General features: G+C 43.3%; 1 protein-coding gene across 3 annotated transcripts in view; it reads right to left on the bottom strand.

Annotated features, from left to right (window-relative positions):
• The window catches only part of LOC310794155 (CD48 antigen-like), a 46,571-nt gene extending 31,605 nt beyond the window's left edge, over window positions 1-14,966 (bottom strand). Inside the window, exons 1-7 of one of the 3 annotated variants that reach the window (XM_083656064.1) lie at window positions 14,825-14,966; window positions 12,743-13,051; window positions 7,078-7,359; window positions 6,840-6,965; window positions 5,768-5,823; window positions 4,482-4,609; window positions 1,677-3,507 (exon numbers count right to left, since the gene is read on the bottom strand). In XM_083656064.1, the coding sequence (XP_083512190.1) occupies window positions 4,493-4,609; window positions 5,768-5,823; window positions 6,840-6,965; window positions 7,078-7,359; window positions 12,743-13,051; window positions 14,825-14,861 (927 nt within the window). In that variant the 5' untranslated portion in view covers window positions 14,862-14,966 and the 3' untranslated portion in view covers window positions 1,677-3,507; window positions 4,482-4,492. Of the gene's footprint in view, window positions 1-1,676; window positions 3,508-4,481; window positions 4,610-5,767; window positions 5,824-6,839; window positions 6,966-7,077; window positions 7,360-12,742; window positions 13,052-14,824 lie in introns of those variants that run through there. The other 2 variants (XM_083656063.1, XM_083656065.1) reach the window with 2 other exon arrangements.
• Window positions 14,967-15,849: the final 883 nt, after the last annotated feature.

Genomic DNA, 15,849 nt, shown 5'->3' with positions numbered 1-15,849 from the left:
AGAAAGTCACACGCTAAAATTCTCCTCTGCTGTGTTTAAGAGCTACACCAACCTGTTTAGGTGAATATGCCTTCATCAACATGAGTAGTTGTGACCTTTTTATAGGCCACACCTACTCACACATCTTTCCATTTAGGCAAGATGATACCTGTGAAAGGAGTCACTTCATGTACTACAAAGGGAGTGATACTGTATAACTATTGGTTTGCTCCTGTGGAAAAGGATATGTGGGCCAAACCAAACTTCAACTTAAACAAAGAATTGCAGAGCATCACAGTGCCATTAGACTTAAAGAAGAAACCTCTCCTATTGCAGTCCACTTGATGGAAGCAAATCAGTCTATTTCATCACTTCGCTCTACAGGGAATGAAAAAGTCAGTCTTTCTAGGAGAGGAGGAGATCTGGAACGCAGCCTGTTACAAAGAGAAGCGTAGTGGATGTATGAACTAAATACACTTTCCCCTAATGGTTTAAATAAGCATTATGACCATAGGTCGTTCCTCTGAATAATTATCGGATTGCTGTGTAAATTCTGAGACAATTAGGCCATATTCGTTGCCTAAATAGGTGCCTTGATTGTTACCGTATTCAATTTATTAATGATTGTGTATTTTAATTGTGAAATTAAACTAGAATTGCCCTTGGAAGTGGGGTGACGGGGGCTTTTAAATGCCCCCATAAAATAAAGAGTTTAATACTTTCTGTATTTTAACATTATTCTGCATTTGCAAAGCGTGACTCGAAAATGGCCAGCTAGGTACAACCCCCGCCCCTCCTCCTCCTACTAGCGTTATTTAGCTCAGTGACAGGCAGCACAAGCTAGCTGACCAGCTAGTTCACTCATGTTTTTGCCAAGTACATTCATAACATGCTGGACAATCAACAGTGTTGTTGAGAGAGGAAATTAGGATCTTTAACTGTGATTACATACACCATCGGTTCCATATACAAACACAGTACATTAACCGGGCCAGTTTATTTTGTGGGTATATTTTGTACATTTACGTATGTTTTAACCTCAGCTGGTAGATTGTGAGAGGGAAATCGCTGGTGGCAGATCTGTCACAAACATTAATTCCTTCAGCTTTCATGAAGACTGAAGGCATAATGAGCCCAGTTAAACTGGTCCTGTAAACTGGTCCTTGTAGTTCACTCGTGTTTTTGCCAAGTACATTAATAACATGCCAGTCAATCAACAGTGTTGTTGAGAGAGGAAATGAGGATAGTTAACTGTGATTGTTTATGAACTTTTAGAAATAAAATATGCTTAGACAGGTTGCTACATAGGTATAACTAAAGTATTTCTCAACATTTGATCAAATTGCCCTGGAAATGATCCAAAATGCCTGCAAAATATATTTCACAGGGACAAAAATAGCCCTTGTTTAAAAAAGTTAATTTCCTACCCTGGTTTGCCCTATAAAAAGGGTCACACCTACTCATGTTGCACTATACCCTGAGGAAGGCATATTCGCTGAAACATGTTGGTGTAGCTATTAAAACACAGCAGAGGAGAATTTGAGTGTGCGACTTTCTTTCTTTATGTTATTGTGAATTTTCATTAGTCTGCACCTCCACTCTGTATATTTTAGAGCTGCTATATTACAATACAAAGACAGCAATGCAACTTCCTGTTATTAATCAAGGAACTAACTGATACGTGAGACAATGTAGGCCAACTCCAAGTTTAACGCTTCCGTTTATAGCTTTCAGATGCAGCTGAAAGCAGATCAGAAACTAGACAAGTGTTCACTAGACTGCACTTCACTCCTGTCTTTGCCCTTTCTGAGGCGAAAAAGACTTGTTGTCCATACTTGTGAATTTGCAGCAGTGGTGCTGGGCAAGTTTTGCTATTCTCATACTGTATATATATACACACCTTTGCCTGATGAAGAAGCTATTCTGGTGTGTGGATCTTCTATACTTCTTTTTTCGACAAATTGTTTTTTGTATCCAGGACCTGGACTAAAGATAGGTTGGATGTGCAGACAATGACTCTGCTCTTTCCCACAACATTTCATCCATGAAAGGGGTAACAAAAGGCCAACATGCACCTGGTGTGCCTGTTCCTCCTCCCTTTAGCAAATATATCAACCGGTTATTTACATTCAAGCCAGCTGCTACACCTGTAAGTGAATAGCCCTGTTCACAGGGTTACACAGCAGATGGCCAAATTTAAGCACAGGAGAAATCACAATGTGTCGCACAGTGCAGGGTGTAATATAATAATAATAATAAACTTTATTAGCATAGTTCCTTTCATAAATGCAGCTCAAAGTACTTTACATACAAAACATTAAAACAAGAGCAAACATCAAAACAAGGGCAACGTTAAAACAAGAGCAATAAAAAATTAAATAAAAAGACATTACAACAATATAAAGTCATTATTAAATATGGTGAATTATTGAAAAGCAAGGACATAAAAATGTGTTTTGAGCTGCTTGTTGGGGAAGCATGTTCCAAACTCAGTAGCTGCCAGGCAGACCAGAGACACACACCCTCTCGCCTCCTGAAGGTCTGCTGCTCTGTCACAGATACACACTAGCGGTCTGCTACCCAACCTGAACCCGACGGGACCTGAGACCCAATGGCTGGATAGGGCCTGGCTTTTAAATAAACAATTAGGGCTAGGGCTTGATTGTCTCGGACATGGGCCGGGCTTGGCCCTAAAGGTGACGTTGCTGATGTGAGTTTTAAAATTCAGTTCAGAGTAGTAGAGGATGACACCCAGGTTTTTTACATGTGGCTTGATCTGTGGAGCCAGAGTTACAAAGCCTGCTAAAATAAATTCTCTCTGTGCGTCTGAACCAATTATAAGGACTTCTGTTTTGTCTTCATTTAATTTGAGGAAGTTATCACTCGTCCACTGTGCAATGCTAGAGGCAATTTATCAAGGGATTTAAGGCCTTATCGTCTGGTGCCACAGATAAATATAAGTTGTCATCAGCATAACGATGAAAATTAAGACCATGGGAACAAATAATTTCTCTAATAGGAAGCATATAATCCAGAACAAAATCGGGCCAAGGATTGAGCCCTGGGGAACACCAAAAACAAAATCAAGCAGTCGGACATAAAGTCACCAAGACTAACACAGTAGCTTATGTCAGTAAGGTAGGTGTTAAACCAGTTTAGTATGGTTCCAGAGAGTCCAATGCTATTTAGTCTGTTTAGAAGAATTTTGTGGTCGATGGTATTGAGATGTTTTGATTATCTGCGCTCACTCTGTGGTCATTCATTACTTTTGTAAGTGCTGCCTCGGTATGAAATTCTATAACATTTCACTCAAAAATGAACTACGGTACAAATACTGCATCGGGATTGTATGCCTCTGCCATCAAGTGCCACGCCGAAGCAACGGCAAAGCCACGCTGAAGCCGCACTGGAGCGATCGTTCAGGATTCAGTCCTATTTTCCAACCGTGATGCATGAAGCTTGAAGCTGCCAGGCATGAAGTCATGGGCATGGGAGTTGTGGGCGGGTTCAAGGTGCGCAGAGGAGGCGCTGAGAGGAAAAGAGAAGGTTTCTTGTGTGAACGGTTAGGCGTCAAATCAGCTTGTGCCTGCCTCAAGCTTCAGTTCTGCTCACGTTCGGCGTCCTGTGTGAACAAGGGCTAAGACCTTCATATCCCTAGCTACGACCCCTTTCCCCTAGCCCCACCACCTTCCCTCACCATAGTCCTTCCCACCACCCACAGCCCCCTATTCACTCCCTCCACCCACCCCTCCAACCCTGACTCTCTACGACCTTCATCAGCCTAGCTACGGCCATTTCCGTAGCCTTTGATCATGCAGCCTCCCACCACCCACAACCCCCTAGACATTCCCCCAACCCATTCCTCCAATCCCAACTCTCTACGATCTTCCTATCCATATGTACAGCCCCTTTTCCCCAGCCCCGACCCCCTTCCTTGACCCCACCACCCACATCTCCGTAGCCACTCTCTAGCTACCCCTCGAACCCCCGACCCTCTAGGATCTATCAATAGCTATGGCCCCTTTTTCCTAACCCCACCCCTTTCCCTCACCACACCCCCTACCACCACCCACACTCCCTAGTCACTCCCCCTAGCCACCCCTTGAATCCCAACTCTCTACAACCTTCCTATGCCTAGCTAATGGTCCCTTTTATCTAGTTCCACCCCCTTCCTTGATGGATGCGGCCACAGTGACCTTGAACTTTGACCTTTGTCCACCAAAATCTAACCAGTTCATCCTTGAGTCTCTAAGTAGATGTTTGAGCCTAATTTGAAGAACTTCCCTCCTGGGAGATGATGTTAACGAGCAGGAAACAGGCTATCATGAGATCATAAAGGCATTCCTGAGATATCATGTTAACGAGTAAGAAAATGGTGGTCGTGAGGTCACCGTGACCTTGAACTTTGACCTTTGACCACCAAAATCTATTAAAAACAGAAAATAAGAAAAACGTATACAGCATAAATGCATTTACTGTAGAATGTAATTTGAAAGGGTTACCACATTTGCTCTCAAACATTAACAGTGTCTGTATCAGTCAGCGGCAGCACCATACGATGGACCTTCAGTGTGTCATAGACTGACGTTAAGCGGTCTACAGCTGGAGAGGAGTCTGGTACATTTCCTGCCTGAAGGAAAGCAGGAAGCAGAAGCAGGGAGGAAAGGCATGAGTCAATAATAGGAGAAAAGAAGAGAGACGAGTGGGGGGGGGGGGGGGGGGGGGGGGTATGCGATTTCCTTTAGGAGATGTAACAATGGTTATGTATTGTAACCCTAGTTATATGATCACCAGTGCAGTATAGTGGCCACTATTGCCTTTTCAGTTCCAAGGAAGAGGATTACACAGTGAATTCTGTATGCACGTCAGCCAATGAGGCCGCTTGCTGGCCAGAGTGCATAAAATGGCCGCTCCAACGTCAGCAGCTCATTCTGGTCAGTGTCAGCGACCTGGGAGCCGCAGGTGTCTGGCCATTAGGCTCCACTGGTGATCATATAACTAGGGTTGCAAACAATACATAACCATCATTATGAATTATTTCTCACCAGCGCCGAACAATACACCGCTGCTGCGACAAGGGGTCAACAAGGCCTTGTGAAATATGAACAATGAACACAGATCCTGCAGACCAGAACGTCAGCCTGCTAAACCATCTGGATCTGTGAACTCACATTCTGTTTAGTTCTGTGGATCCGTCTGGACTCCGAGCTGTGCACAGTCATTTCAGTGGGTGGACGTAGCCGGTCGTTCAGCCAATCAGGGTTAAATCCAGTCAAAACCAAATCCACTCGCAAAACGTATTTTCCGCCGAGAAACTCCACTGTTGCATACTCTTGTTCTTGTTTAATTGTTGTTATTGAGTTGATTTCTGCAATAACTGCACTTATGGCTGTGTACTGTAAACTTGACGAACGTTGACCTTACTGCTCGAGCCGGAGAGCCACGGAGGCAGCCACTACTGTTTTGCCGGTGGCGTTCCTGATTGGCCGGTTACGAAGTCAACTACGAGGCAGGTCCCTGATTGGCCCGTCTGCGTTGTGAATTCTGAAAATGCCCGCCCCAGGGCAGAGGCAAGCCGGTCTCACAGAACAAAACACAAAGGTGAGTTCACGTGACCAGATGGTTTACCAGGCTACCAGAACATGGCCAGGCAGGCAAACAGTTGACATCTATTTAGGCTACTTTAGGATAGGATCAACTCAGCAAACATGGTTAATGACAGCTGTGGGTTAGGGAGACAAATCATAATAATTAACTATTGCCTAAGGTGTGTTTGTGTGCAGAATACCTGTCTGTTCCTCACATCAGAGATACGCACGTCAGTATAGAGAACGTCTGGCACTTCTATATAAGATAAAAAACAGTAAATGTTAGTGCAGCAAGTTACACTCACACACCACTCCTGTTAGCACAACGCTAATTACATGCCATACATTCCAACTCTTCATGTTATCTTTAATCAGCAGGTTTAGAGTGCAGTAAATGGTTAACTGAAAAAATAGATTAACACATGTATATGTGGGGAAGGAAGGGGGGGTGCGGTCGGTGCTTTCCACCATGATAAGTGCTTTATTTAATCTGGACTGCAAAAACAGGAAATTCTGTGTTTCCGTCAGCTTTTTGTGAGCTGTTTGAGGTCATGTGAACACTTATCTGATGTGGGAAGTAACAACTCTCCCCAGATCCAGGGCTGGACTGGCCATCTGGCATAAAGGGCATTTGCCCAGTCGGCCGACATGCCCTGTGGGCCGGTCAGGCAAAAAAGAAAGAAAAAAGGGGGAAATAATTGTCTGATCGGCCCATAAAACAGGTAGATTTAGTGTTCTTAGGTAGTGGCACGGTTGGCTGGAGCGCGAAGATGGGTGGTGTCGTGTGGTTGATTGTGGTGGGCCGGTCTGGGGGCCAAAATGCCAAAGCCGAATTTTTTTGTCCCAGTCCAGCCCTGCCCAAGATCAAGCAGTGAGGCAGAACTCAGCCTGGGGGAAGTGTCAAGTTCTGTTGTCTGATGCTTTCTCCACACTATGACTTACACATACACATACACATACACATACACATACATGTACACAACTAGAGGGCACTTGTTAGAGTGCATACCGTGTGGTGTTATCTGAATCCGTTTGGAACTCAGGTGCCTTTTTATGATTGGCTACCTCTATTGCCACGCCTCCTTTTGGCCAGTGGGCATGGAAAGTTCATCACTTCATCCTTGACCCATGACAAACCTTTCTGCAAAGTTAGCACTGGTGCATCTTGGGCTAATCGAATCCCTGTAACTGCCTTTTCTATCAAAATGAATTGACAATTGGTCCTTGAATATTTTGTAGAACAATTACACCAGTAAATATATAAATACATGCCTTGTGATTGTCTGTCCCTCTTTCTCTTCTTTCTCTCAAGATATATTCCAGTGATGAAAATGGCAATGACACTTGGAACCACAACCACCAGCATTGGGAATAACCAGTATTTTCGGTTATTCTCACCTGTCAAAAAGATTTACAATGAACATCAGCTAAATACACTGAAACATTATGCCATAAGCTTTGTGAATATAAGAGTTTAGTTAAAAAGCAGTGATGTGATTTGCTTTATTACCTGTCTGGTCTGTATTGTTGTCCTCACTGCATAATGCCTTGACGTTGACTGGAAGAGTCTTTTGGTCATCAGCAGGGTTGGCAGCCACACAGCTATAAGAGGAGTTGATGTCTTGCTTGTCTACAGTGAGAGACAGAGAGGGAGCAGTGCTGGTCTGGTTCAGTGTCTCCTCTCCTTTGATCCAGGACAGAGTGGTCTCATGAGGCTTCTCCACAGAACACACCAAGGTGCAGCTGTCAGCGCTCACTCTGGATCTGTTCACACCAGGCCACGGTGCAGCTTCTGGAGGGATTTCATTCACATTCAAAACAAAGAGTTAAAATAGTTCACCCAAAAATTAATGTTCAGTCAAGTCATTATCTACTCACTCCCATGCCAGTAGAAACTCTGGTGAAGTTTTAGTTCATAACCCAACCCTGGAGTTTCCAAGCACAACTTTGTATCAGTGTTCTCTAAAAAAACCTGAAGGCGTTAAAGCACAGATCTTTAGAGTTCCAAAAAGAGCAGAAAAAGAAGAAAATCTCTGTAAAATTACAGCTCTGATCCCTGTGTGATCGTACGCTTCAGGAGACTTGGATTTACTGCAAGAGCTGAAGAGTCATTTTATGAATATTTTCTGTTCTTTATCTGTTCTTTTTGGAACACCAAGGTCCCGAACAACTTGATGTTTTTCTTCCCACTACACATCTGCAATTTATAAACTCGATTTGTGTAGGTACTGACTTTTTCCTAGTGTATCGCCATCCAGTGCACATACGGCACTGAGCAGAGGTGGACAGTAACTCTGTTTATTCTCATTAGGCTACTGTAATTGAGTCGTTTTTTGTGTACTTGTAGTTTTTAGAGTAAGTTTTAAAATCAGTAGTAAAGTTTGTTTGAAGTAAAGTACTTTCTTACATTTTAAATAGCTTCAGTTACAAAGTAAAATAAATCCAAAGTTTCCCCAAGTTTTCTATGAACTGCGGACCAGAAACTGTCTGTGACGGCCCTCTATGTGCTGTCTGGGCCTGTGTTGTATGTTTGTCTGTCTCCCCCTGTGTGTCTTCCCTCAGGTCCTGTGTCTGTCTCCCCCTGTGTGTCTTCCCTCAGGTCCTGTGTCTGTCTCCCCCTGTGTGTCTTCCCTCAGGTCCTGTGTCTGTCTCCCCCTGTGTGTCTTCCCTCAGGTCCTGACAGGAGGAGCAATCAGGGCAACTACTGGGTGCACCTGATCACTGCACCAGAGGCCTCTTAACCATCTGACTGCTCCTCAGTCAGTGGAGGCTTTCCCCTGCTCGATAGCAGACCTTTGTTGGCTTGGCCGTTTGGTTATTCTTTTGAACCTTCTATTTACAACACCACATACATAACTTCTCACGCATTCACTCACTTACACCACTGATCAACTGACTTACACATCCTATTGTTATTTTTGGTTTATTTATCTTTAAAACTTGAATTATTCTAAATAAATTACTTTTGTTTACACCGTTACCACCGTGTGTTTCCCTTTTTTGTCATGGGCTAAGAGCGTCATGGTCGCGACACTGTCCAATCTGTCCAATCCAATCTATAGGAGGTGAACGTCAGTCAGTCTAGCCGTTTTCCCACATGCGCTTTGTACCGCTAAATGACCGGAACGTGGTCTAATGCCTTCATGTGGGAAAGTTGTTGTTCCGGTATAAGCGCGACCCCGTCGTCACGGACATTTCACCAGTTTCGAGCCAGTCAGAAGAGCGGTATGCGCGATAACGGATACAAGTGAGAAACGGGTCCAGTCATTTTCCGCGACACCGGTCCTTCAATCATGGGCGAGGTGTACACACGTTGCTTAATGTTCACTTCCAGCGTGCTGCGTGCATCATCTAATCATTCGCGCACATCAAAGCAAACTACTTCCACATTTCGCTTCGTGCATTTGCTTTCTCTACATACATACAAGCGTTGGGCAGCTTGCAAGCCGCTGCCATTCTCGCTGTGTCTGTCCTGTGTCAGGCTGCTGTGAAGTGCGGAGGACTGAAGAAGGACTGGCCTCTCTCGAGCAGAGAGGGGAGGGGGGAAATCGGCTGTGTTTATTACGCTGGCTTGACGCTGCTCTTAAGTCAAACGAGTGTGATTTATTGTGTGACAAGCGAACTTATTTCACCATCAGAGTTTTGCCGACCCCCCAAATAAGCTCCCCCCTCCCCCCGCCCCCCAACATACAGGCAATTTCGCTGCTAGATTCCCACATGCGAGCGTGAAGGTGTGAAGGGAAATTCAGGGAAATGTCCGATATTGACTTACAGGTAATTTTCCGGTACGCATGTGGGAAAACGGCTTCAGACAGACAGACAGCCAGACATACAGACAGACAGACAGTCAGTCAGTCAGTCAGTCAGTCAAACAGACAGAGGGCTCTATTCTCCCCCTGGCCTTAGGCGCTAAACTGGCCTTAAACGCAAAAAAACACGCTTTACGCCTGTCTACCGCTGACTCGGGAAGATAGCATCATGTTTTTAAGCCCCGAAATGCGCTTTGCGCTGAAGAGTGCCAGAATAGGCCAGAATGGGCGTTTCGGCCTTAAATACCAGGCTAAAGCGAACCTCCCAACGGGTGTTAATTTTGCGGTTAACGCTTTTCAAAACCAGGCCTTATTCAGTGCGCCAGGGATGCACCAACGGTATTACCCTAATTTGTGGACATGCCTTCCCAAAGCAACTCTCAGTTGTGTCTGCATGCTCGTCTGATACAGACTTCTCCCCCTCTCTCTCTCTCTCTCTCTCTCTCTCTCTCTCTCTCTCTCACTCGCACTCTCTCACTCCCTCTCACTCTCAATCACTCTCTCTGCCGCTATCTCACTCTCTCCCCCCTCTCCTCTCTATCTCACTCCCTCTCTCCCTCTCTCTCTCTGTCTCTCTCTCACTCTTTCTCGCTCTCTTTCACTCTCTCTTTCACATCTTTGCCAGGCATCTTCTCATCCCCTCCTGACTTACATGATTTTTGCTTCTAGGGCTTTTCTGACCGGACTGGAGTCGCTCCGCGGATCGGAGCTGGGAAGGGAAGAATGTGATTGGTTTAGGCTACTGGAGATCACCAATCCAACACTTGTGAATAATTCGATGCTTAAAAAGGCGTGGTTAAATGGTTAGCACCCATGCATTCTGGCATTTAGCGCCAAGGAAAAATTAGGGAATGCGCGTGACCATGCCCACTAATAGCGCTGCGCCCAGCCATAAATGCAAATTTAAGGCCAGGGGGCGAATAGAGCCCAGACAGTCTGACAGACAGACAGTCAGACAGACAGACAGACAGACAGACAGACAGACAGACAGACAGACAGTCAGACAGACAGACAGACAGACAGACAGTCAGACAGACAGACAGACAGACAGGCAGTCAATCAGACAGACAGACAGTCAGCAATGAGAAATGTTGTCGCTCAATCATAAAGGAGATGGAGACGGATGAGTTAGAAAACACTTGTGCAGACTTAAATCCAACTGAAACCCCATCGGATTTGGTTGAAGTTGAGGATGAACTTGAAAAAAGAACCTAGTTTGAGCTTTATATTCCCATACTTTTTTATTGCGTGCAAGAGATTATATACCCCCCCTCCCCCCAAAAAAGTTACTTAGTAACTTTTACTCTGAGTACATTTTAAATTAGCTATTTTTTACTTCTACTCAAGTAGATTTTTAAACCAGTAATTTTACTTCTACTTTCATCAAGTAAAAGTACTTCTACTTGAGTAGATTCTTTCTGTACTCTTTCCACCCCTGGCGATGAGGTTCTGGAAGATGAACCAAGAAAGAGTCTGAGTTAGGGCTGATCGATTATGGCAAAAATCATAATCATGATTATTTTGACTGATATTGAGATCATGATTATTTAAGAGGATTACTCATTGACTTTGGCAACATCACACATTTGTTGAACTAGAAGAAACTTCTTTTTAATTCAGATTTTCTTTCAATTGAAATATAATTTAACTGAAAAACAAAGAAATAAATTAAAATAAAAGTAGAAAACTGTGATTAATAAATAACCTAAAATAAATAATATATAAAAAAAACGTTTTATCTTGATTACCTTGTTTTCATAATTGTGGGAAGCCAACATTGTAACTGAGATTAAAATTCCATTAATTGCACAGCCCTACTGTAGTCTGAGTAGTGTCTTTTAACCAAATTTCTAACAATTGCATCTGCAATTTAGCAGTGATCTGACACTAGTGAGGTTTGAATGAACTGAGGTAAGATAACCAAGAGAACGTTTTCTGTGACTTAAACTGGTTCAAAGTACATTTATGAAAAAGAGAGGATTTAATATAAACTGGTAAAAACACACAATTACAGAATCAATTCACAATACGTAGTGCAATTTAATAAAAATCTAACCAAACCCTTGCAATGCCTACAGTAGGCTATCATGGAGAAGCATATACCGCCTGTCAAGGATAAAATAATAATAATTCCAGGACTGACTGTATGTATGTATGTATGTATGTACCGGTATGTCTATATGTATGTCTGTCCTTCAGGTATCTTCTCGAGAACCGTTCGTCGGATCAACTTCAAACTTGGGGAGTAGAGTGTGCTTGGGGGACCTGGGGCCCACATGGGGGGGGGGGGGGTGGATGGGGAGAAGGGGAATGAGGGGAATGGGCACTGCACTACGGGCCCTGCATAGTAATCATCTTTGCTTTGTTGGTTCCTCAACTGTTCGCCTACTCCGCGACATGGGATGCACAGGATCGGGGCATCGGAAAGCCGTAAGAGAGCTGGCCGAGGAGGCGGAGAAAGGCAGTTTTTGGCTGTGGCTAAGAAGGAAGCATAGGAGTTGGGGGCCGCGCAACACCTAGGGCATCAGCAGGGCGTGGCAGGGAGAGATCCCTGCCATCGCTCCGCCACCATGAGATATACTGGGGTTAAAGGAGCGAAATATCCATGATTGGTGGTCCCCAGCTGATGACCCGCATAGGCCCTCAGAGGTGTTCATAGGGGCACACCAGCACAAAAGGCACTGGTGGAGGTGCGTCAGGCAGCAATGCCCGGCAGGTAGACCATCAACCTGTATCATGATAATCATCATCAAAAGGACAGTACTTTCCACAGTTCTACTGCATTGCACAGTGATCTGTGCAATAAAAAAAGAAGTGATCTGTGCAAAATGGCACTTTCATAGTGCTGAAGAGAAATAATGTCTTGGACTATTTTCAATAATGAAGACTACTTAACAGCTAAACGCCCAGTTCACGTCATATCACAGTGCACGCCCCCTTTCTTTGAGGTTGTATAACCCATTCATTGTTGGGCTCGCCCCCTTTCTCTGATGCGGTCTCCTCACCCATTCACAGTTTGCCACACATGTGGCAATAACCAATCAGCCCAAACCATTCCTCTCCAGCTGATCCCAATCACCTAATCAGTGTAGTATATCAGGGTCCATGTTTTGTACTCTGTTTGCTATGTGCTGTGTATGTGCCATATGTCATTCTCAGTTGCTGATCATCATCCTGAACCAGTTTTTGCCCCACCTCCTCCCCTGACCACCACCATCGTCATGACTCCTGATTGAAGAATTCCCTATGGGGGATTTCCTATCCTATTCTTCACTGACGACGCCCTCATCATCTCAGGAGAGCGTCATCATATCATGGAGTCATTGACACAGATTATTTTTGCCAGCAGTAGGAAATGTGACTTACCATAGACAGAGAGTTGAAATGATGTAGAATCACCTCCTTTAGGATCAATTGTATAAATCCCTGAGTCATTTGTCTGTAGTCCTGTGATTGTAAAGAGCCCAGTGTTGTTGTCCCAGAGAAGTCTGTTCCTGTAACTTTCCTTCCATATCTCCATTATTCCCAAGCTAGTCACCATAGCAATAGTCATTTGTTTATTTTTAGTATATAAAAGTGATCCCATTCCCTTCATAGGGTCAGGTAGAGTGATGGCTCCTCCCACAGTGCATTTCAGGTTCTTCTTTACTTCCTGTGTCACAGCTGAGGTCATTACTGTGAAAATAATGAGGACAGGCAGGTCAATGAGAAGCTATGGAATCAATTTAAGACAGATACAGCTTAATATGATAATTTTCATGACATTTCTCTCTTCATTAGAGCACTTCAGCCAAAGTCAGAAGCCACAAATCAAGAAACCTGTGATGTTATATTGAGATGTACAACCTGGATGTTGTCAATGAATGGTAGAAATCATATAACGTCATAAGAAGTTTATTAAGCTTGAGAAAATTATGGCAGAAAATCACCTGTGGTGCTTTTACAGTCTTGCTTTCTTGTTTTTTCTGTTTTTCCCTGTGCTATGTCATTGTGGGACATTCGAGGAACGTACCGAGGACATTAAAGGGACTTTTTTTTTTAAAGTCCTGCTATAGATGCCATTTCATCATTATTATACATGACGTTTTAAGTCTGCGTTAAGCAGCTTGTGAGGGGTCAAACTAGGGGTTTCTCATGCTCATTGTAAACTGATTTTTTGTAGGCCTATGAAAATAAATAGTTACATGTTGGAAATAATCGTTTCAATGGTTTGGCCTACAATGCTGCACATGGTTTCTGGGACTTTTTTGGTAGAGGAATTCAGAATTGATGTTATCTCCGCCAGGCGAAAGCATCGATATGATCATGTGTTCGGTCGTGTAGACGGGCCGAATCGAGTACAGACACAAATTTCCCGGGTCCACTAGGGTCCAGGTCCGTCATTTTGGACCCGTGAAGACCTCTACCTCTATTCTGCTCCATCCTTCATTTCTATATTTTCTATATTTCTCTATCAATTGTTCAAAATGTTATCTTTATTCTGTAATTTGCTACTGTTGTGTCAGCTAGAATTAGCTAGACATATTTTCTGTGAAGCCCTCTGAGACATGCTTGTGAATTAGGGCTATATAAATAAACTTGACTTGACTTGACTTGACTTGACTTGACTACCTCAGACACCACACCACTGATGCAATAAACAAAACTTGGGGATATGACGCATGTCATTGCTGCATTCAAAATGACCCTATTACAACCAAAAAGAAGGTGACATATTGTTACTGATTGGCTCAAGGGGAAATAACATGTTTACTGTCTTGTAAATCTCATGTAATGTCAGACCAGAAAGATTTTGGTAAAGATGGAAAAAGCAATAACAATCATACATTTAATTAAATGTGATGAGAAAATAAGGCACCATAGCCCCAGTCATTCCTGCTACAGCAGTTGTTTGAATAGTCATATTATATGCAAATAAAACATTTTCCTTGTAAATCCTTAACAACACATTGAGGCTCCTTTTGAATTTTTTTTTTCTTAATTCTCAATAAGTTAAACATTCGTCTAAGAGCTTCTATTAAAATATCAGATTATATTTGCAATACCAATGTGAAATAGGTCTAAATAGTTTTCATTCACTTTCTTCTCTTTATCTATCAAACCTTTTCTTAGTAAGGTATTCAAAACAAGAATACAGGCCAAATGCTAAATGGACTGGATTTATAGACTAGAGCACTTTTTGCCAGTCAGACGACCGTTCAAATGCTTTACACTGTAAAGCATTTGACATAGGCCTATTGTAAAGTTTACAGTATGTCTACATTCATGCTCACATTCACACACCGACGCCATCTGCAGCCCTGCAGGCGCCAACTGCTCATCAGGAGCAGGGGTTTAAAATACAACACAAATTTATTTGAAATCAGATAATATACTCTGACATGAAAGTGGCCTCCCTGTGCTCACCATATAGGGCTGGCAAATTAAAGGTATAGTAAAAAATGTTACCTAAAAAGATTAGAATCCTCATCTCCTGTAACCCCATGGTCCATCAGGACTTGTATCCATGCTCCAGTTCAGTAAAGTTGGAAATATATTGAAAATAGGCTATAAAAGGAAATTTTCAAAAAAAAATCCAGAAAATTTTGGAGAGATAATGTACTTTTCACGAGCAAAAAATGTGTCCCTATCTGTTCTCGTGAGGAAGTAAAGAAGCCAAGTTCCTCCCATTCACAGACAGTGGCCACCCACCTCACCTCCCTCTCTCTAACAAATTGTCCTCTCTCTCTCTCTCTCTCTCTCTCTCTCTCTCTCTCTCTCTCTCTCTCTCTCTCTCTCTCTCTCTCTCTCTCTCTCTCTCTCTCTCTCTCTCTCTCTCTCTCTCTCTCTCTCTCTCTCTCTCTCTCTCTCTCTCTCTCTCTCTCTCTCTCTCTCTCTCTCTCTCTCTCTCTCTCTCTCTCTCTCTCTCTCTCTCTCTCTCTCTCTCTCTCTCTCTCTCTCTCTCTCTCTCTCTGAAAACGATGCCCGAGCATGATTAGGGGATGGGCCATGTGCGAGGATGACAGCAACAGCAACAACAACAGCAACATAACTTATGTCAAAAACACACAAAGAGGTAGGTGTTGGTGAGAACTTAGAAAAACAGTATATTGACACAGCTATACAGCGCTCTTGCATTTTTTCTGGAACTGTCCTCTGTAGTAGAGCAGATTATATAATATAATACTATTACTGTACACTATAGAGCAGAGATGGACAGAGGACAGGGGGTTGGTGAAATGGTGGTTGACGCTGCAAAGAGATTTCTGGATGTGGTTGATGTATCTGGAGCAGAGATAGATAAAATACTGAGAGATGCATTTGTGCAAACTCAGGCGTCTGCATCTGGAAAGTAATTATGAATCGGAGTACTTTGGGTGGATATGGATATGGGGTTATTTTGTTTATTTTAGTTCAATTAAGATCAGTTTAGGTTTAGTTCAGTAGATGGCGGTAATGCAACATTTTGGATGCCAACCGCCGTAAAACCAAAC

Source organism: Poromitra crassiceps (assembly GCF_964638095.1).
Source record: "Poromitra crassiceps genome assembly, chromosome: 19".
Taxonomy (NCBI): domain Eukaryota; kingdom Metazoa; phylum Chordata; class Actinopteri; order Beryciformes; family Melamphaidae; genus Poromitra; species Poromitra crassiceps.
The sequence above is the reverse complement of the archived record's forward strand: the minus strand, read 5'-3'. Positions and strand labels throughout refer to the sequence as shown.